At 49.2% G+C, this 20,571-nt stretch overlaps 1 protein-coding gene across 2 annotated transcripts in view; it reads left to right on the top strand.

The window, feature by feature from the left end:
• Positions 1 to 20,571, top strand: part of MORF4L1 (mortality factor 4 like 1) — a 117,442-nt gene that overhangs the window by 22,093 nt on the left and 74,778 nt on the right. For both annotated transcript variants that reach the window (XM_085644677.1, XM_085644678.1), the window contains exons 6-7: positions 1,756 to 1,781; positions 2,635 to 2,723. In XM_085644677.1, the coding sequence (XP_085500803.1) occupies positions 1,756 to 1,781; positions 2,635 to 2,723 (115 nt within the window). The remainder of the gene's footprint in view (positions 1 to 1,755; positions 1,782 to 2,634; positions 2,724 to 20,571) is intronic.

The raw sequence follows: 20,571 nt of genomic DNA, 5'->3' as shown, positions 1-20,571 counted from the left end.
CGCACATTTTTCAAGTTTGGTTTACATATATATAACCAAGCACCAGCTTCTTACACAGTAGTGTTTATTGCACCAAGAATGCTACTTTTTAAGGTAGCTGGAGAACTCCCACTAGCTTGCGAGCTACTTGTTGGAGAAGACTGCCCTGTAGGATATCTGCTTATACCTAAATCTTTCAGCCACCCCCCCCCCCCCTTACAGCAAGCTCAAACGGTCCATCAGACTCTCATCCATTTCAAAAGCTCTCCGGTGTCAAGAGTACTGTAATGCAGATCGAGGCCTTAAATGTAGCCTTAGGAAGCCATAGGAGATTCGTGATTTGGAAAGGGTTTCTGTTTGCCTCAAGTCAGTGTTTAGTGAGAGGCAAAGAAAGCAATTGGATTTTGCAACATTTGCTGCATTTAATAGAGTATTAACAGAGTAAAATCTAAGCCTGCAGAGCGACGCGCCACATGCAGTAGGATGCCACAGTTTGATTTGTTAGAAGTGTACTCATTGAGGCATGTAGCCAGATGGTCATGCCACCAAGTTTTCAAATCCAACGCTGTCAGAGGCTTTGTCACCATCCGTGCCATTAAATAGTTTTCCGATCCTGTTGCGCACACTTATCAATGTGGCTAGCTGTTCTGATTTATTCCAGAAGGTCGTGTTTTTCTCACAAATAGCCAACTTTTCTAAGCTATGGGCTCATTGTGCCGCAGAGACCTGGTTCAAAAGCACTGATTCTCCAGAGGCCTGACAGATTTTAGTAAGGCATCTCCTATAGTCTACAAGCATAGGATTGTATCTGCTTGGCATTTGAGCGAGCTTGCTGTCAAGGTCTGTTTGTTTTGTTTGTTTCCAATTTCTTTGTGCAGCTAAATTATTTAAACATCTTAGTGTATCATCTTAGTGTATCCCATTTCTAAGTGGCAGTGACAAGTCTTTCGTACATGCTTTAAGATCCCGCTCACCCACCTAGCGATCAGGATAAATCCATGTTAGGCAGTGCGCTTTATTGTTTTATTTACTTTTGTAAAATTTAAAGTAATGTTAAAACATTTTTTTTAAATGTTGACGTCAAGGCAGCTTGTCCTGGCAGTCTGTAGCAGCAGCCATAGAACACTGCCTTCCCCAGGCATTCCAGCTTGCTAAAGCAACTGGTGGTGGAGATGCTCTTAGGTGGTACAGAGAATCCAAGTTGGGACTAGGTGGAAGATCAAGTAATGTGTCCCAGTGGAAATTGAGCCTATTCTGCCAAGTGAGTTATGCCCAACTCTATTCTACCATTCATGCAGAACGATTGAAGAATGCAAGATTGTGGGATTTCTTTACATCTGGTAGTACTCCAACTCTCAATGTAGTAGTGTTGTCTTTCCCTGTCCTCCAGCTCTTCCCATCATTGTGAAGTTACTAATACGTGGCTTTGTATGGGTGTATTTTCCATCTGATGCATGTTTGATTTATCCAGTGCAGGCGACTGTCAAAGTGCGCTTTGCTGAAGTGGCCAGTATTAAAAACTGATTTCCAAGGAAGAAAGTGACCTATATAATTAGTTTTTGTATGTGAACCGTGGGTGGACGTTGTTTTGTAAGAACTGTCCACCTGCATTGCTGACTTGTTGTAAAAGAAGTCGCTGCTAGAGCAGTTAAACTTTCACACCCAATGTCTTGTTTACCTAAGCATATCACTTGGACACTTTCAACAACAGTGCTGCATACATGACCAAATCAAGTTGCTGACAGTAATTGTGTACCCTGTTTTTTTTTCTTACAGAAAAACGAAGAAAAATAAACAGAAAAGTAAGTCTTATTTATTTTTTTCTACACACCCAAAGAGCAAGCTATTAGGGTGCAGGACATGCAGTCGGCATGTTTTGCAAGTCTCTTCACGCACACGGAGTCAGCAAGTCATTAGTCGCTAATATGTCCACCTGGTGTAAACCACTGTCCTTGAGTTGGACTGGTCTTCACACTTAAGCCCTCGAATACCTGAACTCTGAGCTCTGTGGACCCCTTACAATTATAATATCTTGTAGGCTTCCACAAGCTGCTTCCCTAATCTGAAGACTGGCTACTGGCCTTTTACGACATTCACACCCTACGTTATTTGAAGACTTGCATGCACTTATACACTTCAATACAAGACAGGGTTCTGGTAAATAGACAGTGGCACTTATGAAACCCAGTTCTAAAGCTCTCATTCTCTGACAATATCCTTGTGACTTCACAATGCCCTTGTGATCAAGGAAGTTCTTTCAGCACCCACAATAGAATGTCATAGCTCACACATTCTCCTCCTATATTTTAATACCAGGCACTTCCACAACCCTATAACCTTTCTGAAAATTTCTCTCGGCCCAATACTTCTCTCTAACCTTTATTACCAAGCTACATTCACTATTGATTCCTATTTCATGACCGAGTTACTTTCAGCTAAACATTGCTGCTATTTGGAAAAAAACTCTGCACATACCTTAGTGACAGGTTAGGGGGTTACACCTTTGAGCTAACCTATGGATAGGATAAAATACACTGGAGGTTTGTCCCCTAATAAAAAGGGAAAGGCAATCTGGTTCTCCAAGGGTTGTGCTTGCCTTTTGTTTACAAGTTATAAGCATGGAGCTGTGTTACTTGATTTCATTTTTGTCTGCAGCGCCAGGGGCTGGAGAAGGCAGTAGTACGAGTGAAGCTCCTCAACCACCACGTAAGAAGAGAGCTCGTGTAGACCCCAGCGTTGAAAATGTACGTTCAACAGTGATCTATGGCTTGCTAATGGTATGAGTATGCGGAGGTGTTGGTGTGATCCATGTTAAATCCACTAAAACAACTGATGCCTGTGTGGATTTTCACAATTCAGATAAAAGTGGTGGAGAGAATTGATTTGGGAAGAGCAATGTATGAGAAAGTGGCTCTGTATATATTGTTCCTTAATAGGTACAGGGTGTACAGAGTCCACAGACCCCAAGGGTTTAACAGAGGTTAAAGTTAGATATAACCTTACGCTCCAAAGTGGTAGCCTGGTCGAGCAGTAAGGCAGTATCAGAGGACGTGTAAATTATTTATTGTACACACTTAGTCAGCAAATAGTTCCACACACTCAATAACTGAACTCTAGGCCAATGGTTTGTATATAAAAAATATATGCTTGTTTTATTTTAGAACCAACACTTGGAATTAAAATATACTTTCTCGACAGGAGATGTTTCATAAAAATACTTTTGTATATGCAATAGACTTTTTAGTAAACAGTTACAAATAGTTGCAGTAGGCAACTCTATTTCTAAACACAATACATTGAGCTCAATGCTAAATTCAAATTATATGCAACAGATTACTTTTTAGATTACTTTTGTAATTCCAGGCTTGGATCCTAGATCCAGTCCTGGGTCAGTTCTCAGAATCAGCTGTTGAAAGTCGACTTTGGTACTGTAGTGATTTTTAACTAATATTTAGCTATTTCAAAAGTGAGCACTTAGAAAATATTTCAGAGCAAACAATCAATGATTCCCTATGGAAGGAAATGTAGGTTACAGGTACAGTAGGTTATCGTTACTTTTGTAATCCAGTACTGGGTGGCTAGACTCAGTACTGGGACATTTATCCAAAACAGGTAAGTAATTACGTTTTCAGATGTTATACGATTTTTGAGGAATATTTAGAAATTGCAGAAGTCAACACTTAGAAGAAATTTCATAGAAAAGCAGTCAATGGTTTCCTATGGAAGAAAAATGAGTTAAAGGTAAGTATAGTTGTGGGTACTTTTCAGAGTCAGTGCTGGGCACTAAGATCCAGCACTGGGAGCTCACCTAAGAGCAGGTGAGTAAATTCGTTTTTGGTACTCTGCTGATTTTTGGTGAATATTTTGAGTTTTGAAAAGTTCACACTTGGAAGAATTTCCAAGAAAAAGCCAGTCAATGTTACCCTATGAGGAAAATGAAGTTCGTGGTTTAAGGGAAGTTCTCGACTGGCAGAGTTGAAGTTCTGGGCATAGACTCAGGGGTCTCCCAATGTCAGGTAGGTACAGTCGGTTCACCCTCAGCGGTTGCAGGACGGCCTGGTGCAGAGAGAGTTAGGCCCAATGTTAGCCTATGAGGAATAGGGGGGCCTGGTTTGGTGGCTGCTGACTAGCAGGCCACACGGCTGTGGGAGATGGGCTCCTGGTCACTTACTCAGGGCAAGTGGGGAAGTAGGCTAGTTTAGAGATTGCACTGCCAGGGCCACTCGGGCGGCTGGGTGCAGGGTGCTTTTGAGCCGCCGGGCGCTCAATAGAAATCAATGGGAATGTTCCGGTTAGGAAAAAGGCTGCAAGCTCGGGGACGAGGATGCTCCAGGTGCCACCACCACTTCGAGAGGTAAGTTGGGTAGTTGTAGGTTAGGTGGGTACCCCAGGATTGGGCACAGGGGGCCGCAGGGCGCCGCGTGCAGGGGTGTCTTTTGGTGTTGGGCAATCTTATCCTCTGATGAACGCGGTTGGGGGGGCACCTTGTTCCGAGGCTGCAGGCTTCTTCCGGAATGTCGAGGGGGTCCTTGGGTGCCGGACTCGGGGTCACAGTCGCCGTGGGGTCGTCCTCAGGGTCTTTGTCCACTCCGACACTGGCCAGGCTTGGCTGGTGCAGAGTGTGCTGGGTTCGCGGTTCCGGGCTGCTGCCAGGGGTTAGAAATAGGTTTCTGAGTAGAGCCTCTACTCATGGGAGTCCCAGGGGCTTAGAGCCAAAAGGTAGCCAGGTCCTCCGGGGTTGGTGAGGTTGCTGGCCACGAGAGATGCCGCGCTGGTGCAGGTCCGGGAGTCGACAGGCCGGTAGGGCTGGGGCCAAAGCAGTTGGTGTCTTCTTCCCTTTTTAGCAGCTGCAGGGCAGGTCTTTGTTCTTCTTGCTCTTCTTGTAGTTTTTCGAATCTGGAATCTGGGGAAGGAAGGTTCAGGGTGCCCCTAAATACTAGATTTAGGGGCGTTACAGGTAGGTGAAGGTTAGAGACCAATGGGTCCTTGTCCTGGGGTGGGTACACCCCCTACCCTGCCTCTCTCCTGTGGGAGGGGGGCAGTAGCCTAATCCTGATAGGGTAGGGCCTCCCATCTTCAAGATGGCGAGAGCCCGGAGATGTGCTTCACCTCGCCTCCCCCACCTGAGGGGTGGGCAGGCTGGCACATCCCCTGTCCTTGTATGTGGTTTCCGGCCAAGCTTCCCGCCAGAGTGGGGGGGGTTGCAGTGGCCTGGGGAAACTCCTAGAGGCGGCAGGCCTTTGAAGCTTCCCTTTGCTCATCCTGGGGGAGGAGATTTATCACCTAACCCATTGTTGCAGGCCCGGGAGAGCAGGGGCTCTCCCACCCAGGGGTCCAGCAACGTGTCTGCTGTGTGGCAGCCTGGGCAGCCTCAGAGCAGACGTGGATTGTAGGTTAGTTGTAAGTGGGCATCTCTAAGATGCCCTCTGGGGTGCTTGGTACATTAAATCTCACAATGGCATCAGTGTGGGTTTAATGTGCTGAGAAGTTTGATTCCAAACTTCCCAGTCTTTAGTGTTGCCATTATGGTGCTGTGGAGCTCGTGTTTGACGAGCTCTCAGCACCATGTACTCTTAAATGGCAGCACTGCACTTACAGTGCCCGGGAATGGACCTGGGTACTGTAGGGGCACAGGGCTCCTGCTCCTGTGCCCACACCATGGGCATAAGGCACCCAGCCAGAGGGGTGACTGACATATGCCTTGGCAGTGTGGGTGTTGGGCATGGCACACAGGGATGTTTGCCATGTCGACTTCATTTTGTCCTGCACCCAGACACTCAGCCTGCAAAGGCTGTGTGTGTGTGTGTGTGTGTGTGTGTGTGTGTGTGTGTGTGTGTGTGTGTGTGTGTAAGGGTACAGGGCCCCTAAGGGTGGCACAATGAGTGCTGCAGCCCTTAGGGGCCTTCCCTGGTCACAAGGCCCTGGGTACCTAGGGTACCATTTACTAGGGGCTGACATGTGGCCAGGGTTTGCCAATTTGGAGTTTGTGTGTTTAAGGAAGGAACATAGGCCCTGGGCACCTGATTGGCAGGAGTCCAGGGTACACCCAGTCAAAGTACATTCAGCAATTTAGCAAAAAGTGGGGGCATACCATGCAAGAAAGAGGGCACTTTCTCACACAATGCCTCTCTAAGAAGAAACAAACTAGGACAGTGCTATGACTAGAGTCCTCACCTAGTTTAGAGAAAGTATGCTATCCTTCTCCTTTAGACGCTGAGACTTTTCCTCCCTGTGCTGAGCCCTTTTTAGGGCAACCGTACCAGATGGCAACCGTACCAGATGGCACAACCTAACTCGAATTCTTCTTGGATCAGTCAGTTAAAGATGCAATGAGCTGTAAACCCTTGCTGCCGAAATGTATCGTTGGTGTTTGAGTGCCGAAAAGAAGTAACTTTGTTATCTAATTGTAACAAAGCAGTGTTGCAGGCCTGGAACTTGATTGGTAAACTGGAGTAACTACCTCTGATATTGCCCAGTGACCTTTGATTGCCACATGCCCCTTTAAAATCAATAATAAGTCAATTGGGACATATCTGACGGTAGGCAGTGAAGGTTTTGCTTCCAGCTATAATCGATTCAGGCTTACTCTGTAGCCTATTGACTATAATGCTGAAAAAAATACTGTTGCAGCTTTTCATGCAGCTCTGTCATTAAACACACCGGAAACAAGCTTTCATCTGACAAAATCTCAATTGGATTAGTAGTATTTGGATTCGTCAGTACATGCACCCGTTTATTTTGACTGACACGGCAGAAACTAGTAGCACAGATTGTATTTAGGAGTCCAACAATTTCATAACTTCAAATTCCTTTTTGCTTTAATGACTGGTGCAGTTAGAATTGAGTGTTTGATCCAGAAAAAATGCCTTCTACAGAAAATGCGCAGAGATCACAAGTTGAACTGCAAATTCACTAAAGGTTAATCTAAGATACAAATATGAATCTTCACTTAATACTGGTCCTCTCTGCCTCTCCTAATATACTTCTTTGTAATCTGGAGCAGTTTTCAGCCTCAAATTGCTAGGCAGCATAGTTTACGTTTATTTCTTACCTTCACCCATATTTTGCATAGAGGCATTAGTAGTCCGAAAAACATATACAGAAATTCCAGATTGTCTTGCAGCCTCATTAATATTGACTTCTTTAAAGGAGAAGGTGAGGAGTAACTATGGTTTCCACACAGTGGCGGTGCGTCGATTTGGGGCGTTGCCCCACTAATGCCACGGCCCCATTTAGAATGTAATCGTTCTATTTCTGACGCTAATTGCAGCAATCAGGACACCTGGTTGGAATTCGCTTCAGAAGTAGAACACGCTAAGGACGCTGAAGGGGGTGGGGCTGCAGCAGCACTCTTAGGGATGTGTGACAGCGGCGCACAATAGTGCGCATGTTCGTTTTTGGGCTGATCATTTCTACGATCAGCCCGAACATGCGCGCTAGCCTTCCCCTTAAGAGACCGAGGATTGCTTCATGCGCAGCCCCCGGTCTCCTAATGGGCAGGGAGTATCCCTGCCCTCAGCCAATCCTGGCGCTGCTGGAGCAGCGTCTGGATTGGCTGAGAGGGGGTGCCAGCAACTCACCCAGAAGACGTTGAAGGTGCCAACGCACCGGGCCCAGGCGTCGACAGCAGAGGCGGCGCCGCCCGGTCAGGTAAGTTAAGTTTTTTTTTTTTTTTTTTTTTTTTTTTTTTTTTTAAACTTGATTGTTAAAACCCCCGGCCCCCATCCCTGCACGAAAATCCCCCCCCCCGTGAGTATTGCGGGCCGCGAGGTACGTTTTAAATTTATTAATCTCCTCCGCCGTGCTCACTCCAGCCCACTCCCCCCTCTCTCCCCCCCCCCCCCCCCATGCACCCCACCACCATTTGTTACTGGCGGCCGCCACTGGTCGTGTGAGGCAGAGTACTTGTAAATATGTTTATTATTTTGAAAATGCAGTACTTGCAGTGCGCCGATTTCAGGCCTGTTATCGATAGTCTGCTGCTTAGATCTGCTCCGTGCAGGCTGATTGATGCAGACTATGCACCATGTGCTCCATAGTACGCTGTCAGGAAATGCTGACAGACGCAATGAAGGAGCAATAAGTGTGGGGGCAGCAGTAACGTGAAGGTCCGGCCTGCATGTAATAACTGTTATTTGTGGATGTGCTGTGTGCAGTCCTTGTAATACTTTTCGTATGAGAATTCAAGCTGTGGCGTTCCTGGTGTGTACGAGCAGTGCACTTAAGAGGTCTGCTGTGTGGTGTATTGTCTGTGCAGATAAAATGTATCTTGCGATGTGCAGTCTGTGGTGCTGTCAAGAGATCCCTTTGTGTATATGTGTGCATTGATGAAACCATTTATGCCGCCGTGCGCTGCTTCTGTGCATGTGCGTTCTCATGGGGAATGATGTGCGCTTTGTAGATATAAGATTGCATTTTGTGAGTTTGTGGAGTGCTAGCAACCGTTTTCGTGAAGTGGACTGTGTGCTGTTCAAGTTATAGCTTGCCTATAGAGTGATGTTCAAGGAGAGCCGCCCAGTAATCAATATAGCACACAACACGGACATAACAAGTGTTGGTGTACGCAGCGTAGGTCATATGATCTCTGAAAGAATTTGCTAGTATTGTCTTTCTGCAGCCGTGTTAGCATGTTTTGTCTAATAATGTCACACGGGTGTTTGCAGAAATCTGAGTGACAGTTTTTTAAAACACAAATCCTATGATAAAGAGCCATTTGAAAAGACTTAACTGAGAATGTAATTCTGTGGAAGGAGTGGGACGTGTTAGGTTTTCTGAATAATTCCCAACGTTGAGCGTAGTAGGTGGTTCGATGCTTTGGTGAACGACCTGCTCAGAAGCGTAATCAGTGATGTCATACACGCACAACACCAGCACGACCAGTAGCAGCACCACCACCAAAAATGTACTGCTCAATATTTACACGTTCTTTTTCACTCAGAAAAAAGACGAAACCTCGATCTGAGAAAACCAAAAGTTTCATAGTGATCCAAAACACACGGATGGTAGTGCACAGCAAAGTTAAAATTCATTCATATACAAGTCCAATTCTAAAAAGTATGTAATCCAGAACGTTATTTTTCATTGATCGCAAAAGACAGCCAATGCGTTTCGTTCACTACACGTGAACTTCATTAGAGCTGTAAGAAAATACATAAAATCATTATACATATTACAGAAACACATAATGAATTCGCAGACATCTAACACGACAAATGACTGTGACGACCATACAAGGACAGAAAGGGTTACCACAAAAGAAAATTCACAAAGACATCCCCATGCATTAAAAAGATAGATAAAGTGAATTAACACAATTAAAAATCAGTTAAATATCTCCTTCCTGCTTCCTCAAATTTGTTTGAAAATGCACTGTGTGTCCACTCGGAACCCCACCCCAAGCCCCTTGTAGGTTGTTCGGGCTCGCTCGCCGCAGTGCAGTACGACAATGTTAAGCTTTACCACTTTCAAATGTCACGAGCCGCCACTGTTTCCACATGTTGTTTAGGATGTTAATGTGTCTGATTTATAGGTTTCTCATGCAATGGAAATACCACATCTTTGCATTTGGTACTTCTGCAGTGTTCCCTTTGACCAGTGTTTTGGCCGATCAAATTTCCCCAGGTACTGCTGGAAGGAGTTGTGCAGACAAAACACAATTTACAGATAAGCTGTGATTCCAAATATAGCACAAACTATTTACAATTGGGATGAGGATGACCAGTTATATCACACGTGTATAGCCTCTCTGAGCTGTATTTAGTCTGGTTTAAATAAGGATACAATGGCCAGGTGCTGCAAAATTTGAGGATAGTGGATTTTATGCAACATTGATTCCTTTGTTCATCACCTGTAATTAATGCTACGTGGGTGTTTGGCAGGAAATTGTATATGCGGATATAATGTACCACCCTCTATGGTTTGGTATTTATGTGAACAGTATCTAGCTGGGCAGAGGCATGTACTTTAATGTCTGGTTGAAGATGCAAGATTGTTTTTCAATTGGTACTTCTCAGCTTTAAATTAGGCAATAACATTAGAGATGGGTGAGCGAAGAAATTAACAGCCAAGTCGGAGCTGAGCCAGTAAAATTTTTCGCATGCATGTCATGCAGCAAACATGTAAAAATATGATAGTCTCTTTAAAAGTCAAAAAAGTGTCTTTAACATGTGGAAGCTTTTCACCTTAATTAAATCAGATTACCACTGCATTGAGACATATTAATTACAAATATTCCTGCCCCACCTTACCAACAATACCACTTGTGAACTCTAGAGGAAAGTCATTTGTCATGAGCGCTGTGAGAAAGAGCCATCGTTCTTGCATGGTATGCCCCCACTTTTTGCTGAATTGCTGAATGTACTTTGACTGAGTGTGCCCTGGACTCCTGCCAATCGGGTGCCCAGGGCCTATGTTCCTTCCCTAAAACCATAACACCCAAATTGGCAAACCCTGGCCACATGTCAGCCCCTGGTAAATGGTACCCTAGGTACCAAGGGACTTGTGATCAGGGAAGGCCTCTATTGGCTGCAGCATTCATTGTGCCACCCTTAGAGGCCCTGTACCCTCCCCTCCCCCCCCCCCCCCCCCCCCCCCACACACACACACACACACACTGCCCTTGCAGGCTGAGTGCTTGGGTACAGGACAAAACAAGAGTCGACATGGCACACTTCCCTGTGTGCCATGCCCACCACCTACACTGCCCTGGCATACATCAGCCACCCCTCTAGTTGGGTGCCCTATGCCAGTGGTGTGGGCACAGGAGCAGGAGCCCTGTGCCCCTACAGTACCCAGGCCCATTCCTGGGAACTGCAAGTGCAGTGCTGCCATTTAAGAGTACATGGCGCTGCGAGCTCTTCAAACACAAACTCCACAGCACCATAATGGAAACACTGAAGACTGAAGTTTGGTATCAATCTTCTCTGCACATTAAACCCGCACTGATGCCAGTGTGGGATTTAATGTACCAAGCACCCCAGAGGGCATCTTAGAGATGCCCCCTGAAACCTAACCTACAATCCACATCTGGTCTTAGAGGCTGCCACACAGCAGACATGTTGCTGGAACCCTGGGTAGGAGAGCCCCTGCTCTCCTGGGCCTGCAACAATGCACATCCTGGGCGATGTGCTAAATCTCCTCCCCCAGGATGGGCAGGGGGAAGCTTCAAAGGCATGCCACCTCTGTGAGCTTCCCCAGGCCACTGCAACCCCCCACTCTGGCGGGAAGCTTGGACGGAAACCCCAAATAAGGACAGGGGATGTGCCAGCCTGCCAACCCCACCCCTCAGGTGGGGAAGGCGAGGTGAAGCACATCTCCAGGCTCTCGCCATCTTGAAGATCGGGAACCCTGCCCAATCAGGACTAGGCTACTGCCCCCCTCCCACAGGAGAGAGGCAGGATAGGGGGTGTACCCACCCCAGGACAGGGACCCATTGGTCCCTGCCCTTCACCTACCTGTAACGCCCCTAAATCTAGTATTTAGGGGCACCCTGAACCTTCCTTCCCCAGATTCCAGATTCCGAAATAGAGAAGAGCAAGAAGAAAGAAGACCTGCCCTGCAGCTGCTAAGAAGAGGAAGACACCAACTGCTTTGGCCCCAGCCCTACTGGCATGTCGACCCTCGAACCTGCTCCTGCTACAACCCGGCATCTCTTGTGGCCAGCAACCTCACAAACCCCAGAGGACCTGGCTACCTTTTGGCTCTAAGCCCCTGGGACTCCCATGAGTAAAGGCTCTACTCAAAATCTACTTCTAATCCCTGGTAGCAGCCCTGAACCCGGCGCCCTGCGGCCCCCTGTGCCCAACTCCGGGGTACCTACCTATCCTCCAACTACCCAACTTACCTCTCAAAGTGGTGGTGGCACCTGAAGAATCTTTGTCCCCGAGCTTGCAGTCTTTTTCTAAACCGGAGCTTTCCCATTGAAATAAATTGAGCGCCCGAAGGCTCGCAAGCACCCTGCACCCAGCTGCCCGAGTGGCCCTGGCAGTGTAACCTCTACACCTATCTACTTCCCCATTTGCCCTGAGCAAGTGACCAGGAGCCCAGCTCCCACAGCCGCGTGACCTGCTAGTCAGCAGCCACCAACCAAGACCCCCCTGCCTCCCATAGGATAACATTGGGCCTAACTCTCTCTGCACCCGGCTGCCCCTGTGCCGCCGAGGGTGTAACAACTGTACCTACCTGACCCTGGGAGACCCCCCGAGTCTATGGCCAGAACCTTAACTCTGCCAGTCGAGTACTTACCTTAAAGCCGATAACTCAATTTTCTCCTTAGGGTAAAATTGACTGGTTTTTCCTGAAACCCTGAAGCACCCTGCACCCAGCCACTCGGGCGGCTGGGTGCAGGGTGCTTTTGAGCCCTCAGGCGCTCAATGGATTTTAATGGGAAAGCTCCTGGTTGAACATAGGCTGCAAGATCTTACCCTCTGTTGATCGCGGTTGGGGGGGGGGGGTGGGCACCTGGTTCTGAGGCTGCAGGCGTCGTCAGGAGCGTCGAGGTGAGTCCTTGGGTGCCGGATTCGGGGTCACAGTCGCCGGGGGGACGTCCTCAGGGTCTTTGTTCACTCCGGCACAGGCCAGGCTTGGCAGGTGCAGAGTGTGCAGGGTTCGCGGTTCCGGGCTGATGCCAGTGGTTAGAAGCTGGTTTTGAGCAGAGCCTCTGCTCATGGGAGTCCCAGGTGCTTAGAGCCAAAAGGTAGCCAGGTCCTCCGGGGTTTGTGAGGTTGCTGGCCACAAGAGGTGCCGGGATGTAGCAGTAGCAGGAGCAGGTTTGAGGGTCGACAGGCCGGTAGGGCTGGGGCCAAAGCAGTTGGTGTCTTCCTCTTCTTAGCAGCTGCACGGCAGGTGTTCTTTCTTCTTGCTCTTCTTTGTTTTTTAGAATCTAAGGAAGGAAGGTTCAGGGTGCCCCTAAATACTGGATTTAGGGGTGATACAGGTAGGTAAAGGGCAGGGACCAATGCCCGGATATGTGCTTCACCTCTCCTCCCCACCTGAGGGGTGGGGTTGGCAGGCTGGCACTTCCCCTGTCCTTATTTGGGGTTTCCGGCCAAGCTTCCCGCCTGAGTGGGGGCAGGAAATGGCCTGGGGAAGCTCAGAGGCGGCATGCCTTTGAAGCTTCCCCCTGTCCATCCTGGGGGAGGAGACCTAGCACCTCGCCCAGGATGTGCATTGTTGCAGGCCTAGGAGAGCGAGGGCTCTCCTACCCAGGGGTCCAGCAACGTCTGTTGTGTGGTAGCCTAGGCAGCCTCCCAGACCAGACGTGGATTGTAGGTTAGGTTTCAGGGGGCATCTCTAAGATGCCCTCTGTGGTGCTTTGTACATTAAATCCCACACTGGCATCAGTGCGGGTTTAATGTGCTGAGAAGTTTGATACCAAACTTCTTCAGTGTTTCCATTATGGTGCTGTGGAGTTCGTGTTTGACAAGCTCTCAGCACCATGTACTCTTAAATGGTAGCATTGCACTTACAGTGCCCAGGAATGGACCTGGGTACTGTAGGGGCACAGGGCTCATGCTCCTGTGCCCACACGACTGGCATAGGGCATCCAGCTAGAGGGGTGGCTGATGTACGCCTGGGCAGTGTAGGTGGTGGGCATGGCACCCAGGGTTGTGTGCCATGTTGACTCTTGGTTTTGTCTTGTACCCAGACACTCAACCTGCAAGGGCAGTGTGTGTGTGTGTGTGTGTGTGTGTGTGTGTGTGTGTTAGGGTACAGGGCCTCTAGGTGTGGCACAATGAGTGCTGCAGCCCTTAGAGGCCTTCCCTGGTCACAGGGCCCTGGGTACCTAGGGTACCATTTACCAGGGGCTGACATTTGGCCAGGGTTTGCCAATTTGGGTTTGATGTTTTCAGGGAAGGAACATTGGCCCTGGGCATCCGATTGGCTGGAGTCAAGGGCACACTCAGTCCATTCAGCAAAAAGTGGGGGCATACCATGCAAGAAAGATGGCACTTTCTCACACAGTTGCACAGGTGTTGCCTAAGTGTCCTGAGGAGACCCATGCTGTGTTGTCCCAAGCAGTTGCTGAAGGTAAGGATGTGGCTAAGTTCGCCATGGTTTGGATACCACGGAATCACTGGGTAGGGTGGTTTCTACGACTGTGGCGCTTCGTCGCCACGCCTGGTTGGGATCTACCAGGTTCTCGCCCGATGTCCAAAGCTCGCTCATGGACATGCCCTTTGATGGCACTCGCCTGTTTGGCGATAAAGCAGACAGTGCGCTGGAGCGTTTTAAGGACTCGCGCGCCACTACCAAGTCCTTGGGTCTTTCCGCAAAGAGCCTGGCCACTCCTGGTTTTCGTTCCTTTTCGTGGCCACGGCAGAGGTGCCCAGGCGCGTTCCTTCAACAAGCCTGTGCAGAACCAGCCTCAGCGTGGCCGTGGCCGTGGCTGCCACAGGGGAGGGTCTGGGAATCAGTGTGGGGGTCAGTCCACCTCTGCCCCCGCTGCTTCTACCTCCAAACCTTCCTAATCCGAGCTTTGTGGAGCACCCCACGCCGGTGGGTGGCAGGATCCGCCCATCATCTCCCCCCACTGGCGCGATATCACATCGGACAAGTGGGCGTTGCAGATCATCCGCAGGGGTTACTCCCTTTCCTTTCAGTCTTCCCCTCCAGCCATGCCACCTCAGTGCCACCGCATGTCAGGGGATCACTTGGTGCTTCTCCAGCAGGAAGTCACGGCCCTCTTGGCTTGGGGGGCCATCGAGCGCGTTCCTGGGCCAGAAGTAGGACGCAGTTGTTATTCCCACTACTTTCTGGTCCCCAAGAAAGACAAAGGGGGCCTGCGCCCCATCTTGGACCTCAGGAAAGTCAATCGCTTCCTCCGGAAGGAGAAGTTCAAGATGTTGACTCTGGCTCAGGTCTTGGCTGCCCTGGAGACTGGATGGTAGCGTTGAACTTGCAGGACGCATATTTTCACATCCCTTTCCTGCCGGCCCACCGGCGTTACCTGCGGTTCACCGTTGGCCACGAGCATTTTCAATTTGCCGTGCTCCCCATTCGGCCTTACCAGCGCCCCTTGGGTGTTCACGTAAGTGTTGGCGGTGGTCGCAGCTCATCTGCGCAGATCAGCGGTGTCAGTCTTTCCCTACCTCGACGACTGGTTGTTGAAGGCGGGCTCGCCCCAGGCAGTCGTCACCCACCTTCAGACTACGGCCGACCTCCTGCATTTGCTGGGGTTCTCCATCAATGTGCCGAAGTCGCACCTGAGTCCCTCTCAGAAGCTCTCCTTCATTGGAGCGGTTCTGGATTCGACGCTGTTTTGGGTTTATCCTCCCGAGCAGCGAGTCTGGGATATTCAGGCTATGATTCCGATCTTCCAGCCTCTGTCCCGGGTTTGTCAGGTTGACCCCCTGGCTTCTGGGTCTGATGGCCTCCTGCTGATGGCACATGCCAGATGGCATATGCGGGCTCTGCAGTGGGACCTGAAGTTCCAGTTGGCGCAGCATATGGGCAACCTGACCGATCATGTCCAGATTTTGGAGGGCACTGCATGGCAATTGCAGTGGTGGCTCACGAATTGCGATTGGGTCAATGGCAGATCCCGCTCCAATTCCCAACCGGAGCACAGAGTGGTGACGGATGCGTCCCTCCTGGGATGTAGAGGCCACTTGGGAGAGGCAGAGATCAGAGGCCTCTGGTCTCCGGCGGAGTCCGGCTCCATATCAATCTGTTGGAGCTTTGGGCGATTCGACTTGCACTGAAGGCATTCCTTCCCTCTGTCCGGGGAAGTGTGGTGCAGGTGTTCACGGACAACCCCACCGCCATGTGGTATTGCAACAGACAGGGTGGGTGGGGTCCTGGACCCAATGTCATGAGGCTCTGCGCCTCTGGACATGGCTGGAACATCAAGGCATCACCTTGATGGTTTAACACCTGGCAGGTTCTCTGAACGCGAGTGCTAAAGAACGGTGATGGATCAAACCCAGATCTGTTGACTGGGTGTGAGTGTTGTGAGAAAGTGCCATCTTTCTTGCATGGTATGCCCCCACTTTTTGCTAAATTGCTGAATGTACTTCGATTGAGTGTACCCTGGGTTCCTGCCAATCAGGTGCCCAGGGCATATGTTCCTTCCTTAAACCACACAAACTCCAAATTGGCAAACCCTAGCCACATGTCAGCCCCTAGTAAATGGTACCCTAGGTACCCAGGGCCTTGTGACCAGGGAAGGCCTCTAAGGGCTGCAGCACTCATTGTGCCACCCTCAGAGACCCTGTACCCTTACACACACACACTGCCCTTGCAGGCTGAGTGTCTGGGTGCAGGACAAAACAAAGAGTCGACATGGCACACATCACTGTGTACCATGCCCATCACCTACACTGCCAAGGCATATGTCAGCCACCCCTCTAGCTGGGTGCATTACGCCTATGGTGTGGGCACAGGAGCAGGAGCCCTGTGCCCCTACAGTACCCGGGTCCATTCCTGGGCACTGTAAGTGCAGTGCTGTCATTTAAGAATACATGGTGCTGAGAGCTTGTCAAACACGAGCTCCACAGCACCATATTGGCAACACTGAAGCCTGGGAAGTTTGGTATCAAACTTCTCAGCACATTGAACCCACACTGATGCCAGTGTAGGATTTAATGTACTAAGCACCCCAGAGGGCATCTTAGAAGATGCCCCCTTACAGCTAACTTGCAATCCACGTCTGCTCTGAGGCTGCCCAGGCTGCCACACAGCAGACACGTTGCTGGACCCCTGGGTGGGAGAGCCCCTGCTCTCCCGGGCCTGCAACAATGCACATACTGGGTGAGGTGAGAAATCTCCTCCCCCAGGATGAGCAAAGGGAAGCTTCAAAGGCATGCCGCCAGTTGGAGTTTCCCCAGGCCACTGCAACCCCCCACTCTGGCGGGAAGCTTGGCCGGAAACCCCATACAAGGACAGGGGATGTGCCAGCCTGCCCACCCCACCCCTCAGGTGGGGGAGGCGAGGTGAAGCACATCTCCGGGCTCTCGCCATCTTGAAGATGGGAGGCCCTACCCTATCAGAATTAGGCTACTGCCCCCCTCCCACAGGAGAGAGGCAGGATAGGGGGTGTACCCACCCCAGGACAAGGACCCATTGGTCCCTGGCCTTCACCTACCTGTAACGCCCCTAAATCTAGTATTTAGGGGCCCCCTGAACCTTCCTTCCTCAGATTCCAGATAGAAAAACGACAAGAAGAGCAAGAAGAACAAAGACCTGCCCTGCAGCTGCTAAAAAGAGAAGCAGACACCAACTGCTTTGGCCCCAGCCCTACCGGCCTGTCGACTCTCGAACCTGCACCAGCGCGGCATCCCACGTGGCCAGCAACCTCACCAACCCCGGAGGACCTGGCTACCTTTTAGCTCTAAGCCCCTGGGACTCCCACGAGTAGAGGCTCTACTCAAGAAACCTACTTGCTATCCCTGGCACCAGCCCGGGACCGCGGACCCAACCCACTCTGCACCAGCCAAGCCTGGCCAGTGCCGGAGTGGACAAAGACCCAGAGGACGACCCCGCGGCGACTGTGACCCAGAGTCCGGCACCCAAGGACCCCCCTCGACATCCCGGAAGAAGCCTGCAGCCTCAGAACCAAGTGCCACCCCAGCCGCGATCAACCAGAGGGTAAGATTCCCGACGTCAAAAGGCACCCCTGCACCCGGCGCCCTGCGACCCCCTGTGCCCAATCCCGGGGTACCCACCTAACCTACAACTACCCAACTTACCTCTAGAAGTGGTGGTGGCACCTGAAACATCCTCGTCCCCGAGCCTGCAGCCTCTTTCCAAACCGGAACATTCCCATTGATTTCCATTGAGCGCCCTAAGGCTCAAAAGCACCCTGCACCCAGCCGCCCGAGTGGCCCTGGCAGTGCCCTCTCTACACTAACCTACTTCCCCACTTGCCCTGAGTAAGTGACCAGGAGCCCAGCTCCCACAGCCGCGTGGCTTGCCAGACAGCAGCCACCAACCAAGGCCCCCCTATCCCTCATAGGATAACATTGGGCCCAACTCTCTCTGCACCCGGCCGTCCTGAAACCGCTGAGGGTGAACCAACTGTACCTACCAGACACTGGGGGACCCCTGAGTCCATGCCCGGAATTTCAACACTACCAGCCGAGTACTTACCCTTAAACCGCTAACTTCATTTTCCTCATAGGGTAACATTGACTGGCTTTTTCTTCAAAAATCTTCTAAGTGTGAACTTTTCAAAACTGCAAAAATTCACCAAAAATCAGCCAAGTGACAAAAACGAATTTACTCACCTGCTCCTAGGTGAGCTCCCAGTGCTGGATCTTGGTGCCCAGCCCTGACTATGAAAAGTGTTCACAACTATACTTACTTCTAACTCATTTTTCTCCCATAGGAAACCATTGTCTGCTTTTCTATGAAATTTCTTCTAAGTGTCTACTTTTGCAAATTTGAAATATTCTTTTAAAATCGTACCATTTCTGCAAACGAAATTACTTACCTGCTTTTGATAAGGACCCCAGTCTTGGGTCTAGGCACCCAGTCCTGGATTACTAAAGTAACGATAAAGTACTCTACCTGCAATTTGAATTTCTTGCCATAGAGATCCATTGAATGTTTTCTGTGAAATATTTTCTAAGTGCTAACTTTTGAAATAGCTAAATATTATTTAAAAATCATTACATTTATTAAGTCGACTTTCATCACTTGATTCTGAATACTGACCCCAGGCTGGTTCTAGGATCCAGACCTGGAATTCCAAAAGTAATCTAAAAAGTAATTTATTACAAATAACCTGAATTTACCATTGAGCTCAATGCATTGTTATGTTTAGGAAATAGGATTGTTTATTGCAACCAACTGTGACTGTTTACACAAATTTATTGCTTGAAACAAAAGTATTTATATTCAACCTCTCATTCTGAGAAAGTATATTTTTACCCCCTTTGTGGTTTCAAGAATAAAACAAGCATATATTTTATGTATACAAATCATTGGCCTAGAGTTCAGTTATTGAGTGTGTGAAACCATTTGCTGACTGAGTGTGTACAATAAATGCTTTACACTGTCCTCTGGTACTGCCTTACTGCTCGACCAAGCTACCACTTTTTGAGAGTAAGGTCATACCTAACTTTGACCTCTATCAGCCTCTGGGGGACTGTGGACTCTGTACACCCTGTACCTATTAGGGAACAGTATATACAGAGCCACTTTCTCACAAGTGTTTGATTGGTTCTGATGCTCCGTCCATCACCACCCTCTTTTGTACCACTAGTTCTACCTGAAGCGCACACTACAGTTCCGGGTGAATGACCAGCTCTTTGTTCGCTATGTGGGCACCAAAGAAGTTTGGGCTGTGCACAAACGAACCATCTCTCGTTCTCTGCATCAAGGCCTGTTACTCGTTGGCTTAGCAGGAGCCTCCTTTTGGACTGCGTGCCCATTCTTCCAGGGCGATACCAAAGGGGATAATGGACCGAGCGTTTGGGCAAATCAAACACTAACCTCCAGTCAACTGATCTGGGTTTAATCCATCATACTTTAGCTCACTCCACCACCCCAGTTCAGACACTGCCATATGCAGGACATTTGTCAGGCAGCTACGTGGGCCTCGCTGCACACGTTTACCAAGCATTACTGCCTTGACAGTCGGGACCGAAGAGACTGCTTCTTTGGCCGCTCTGTTCTCCGTGACTTTCTGGTGTAATCTATTCGCAGACCCACCACCGGGGTTGGTTTTGCTCGGGTATCTATTCTAGGGTAAGGAATCTATCACCAACGTGTCTCTTTCAGATCCACAAGTTGCTACTTGTGAAACAATACATCTGTAAGAGACATTAGTTAGTGAAAGATTTCTTACCATGGTCCCTGTTCTGCTGATTTCTAGGTTTAAGGTCATCCCTTTCAGGGCCCTAGTTTCTTGACGCCAGTGGTCAGTTTCTTGCATGACTCTGCGTTCCTGGCGCGGAAAGTAGTGTACAGAACTGACGTCAGCGTGCATGGGTGGCGCCTAAGTAGTCTCTGTGACTTCATCTCGGCGCTTACGACGCCAGTGACGGAAGCGGAGCCGCACGACGCCACCTACTGAAGCGCAGGTGTACTGCTAGCAAAACTTTCCAGATCCAGTCTGACGCTTGGGGATATTCTAAAGTAAGGAATCTATCACTAACTAATGTCTCTCAAAGATGTATCGTTACACAAGTAGTAACTTGTGCATCTGCAGTCTAGGTGCTGGATCGCTTTCATTAGCCCTGTTATTTTTATGCTCCTTGTTTGCCGTCTTCTGTTGTGCAACAGTGTTTGCACCTGTGCAGTTACTTTGCTTTGTGCTGAAAACATAGCAATTTAAATGACCAAGCAGGAGTTGAGTGTTAACTGATGAATAGCCCAATTCCAATGCTTATGTGACATGCTGTAGCTAGAATATTGTTGTCAGTTGAATTAAATCCGATTGCACCCCCTCCTCCGGACCCAAAACAATTTCGAAAGTTGGTGCCTATTAAAGTAAAATGGCAGAATTAGTCTTTAATGTATTACACTTTTTATTTATTTCGCTCATTTGGCTACTCAGTTATTTTTTTAAAGTTCTGTACTCTCCCCCCCCCCCCCCCCAAACCCCCCCCCCCGCCGACGTTATTGATGGGGGGTATTTGATGAATTGTT

The sequence above is a fragment of the Triturus cristatus genome, chromosome 3_1, assembly GCF_964204655.1.
Source record: "Triturus cristatus chromosome 3_1, aTriCri1.1, whole genome shotgun sequence".
NCBI lineage: Eukaryota > Metazoa > Chordata > Amphibia > Caudata > Salamandridae > Triturus > Triturus cristatus.
This window is presented reverse-complemented; position numbering and strand designations above follow the sequence as displayed.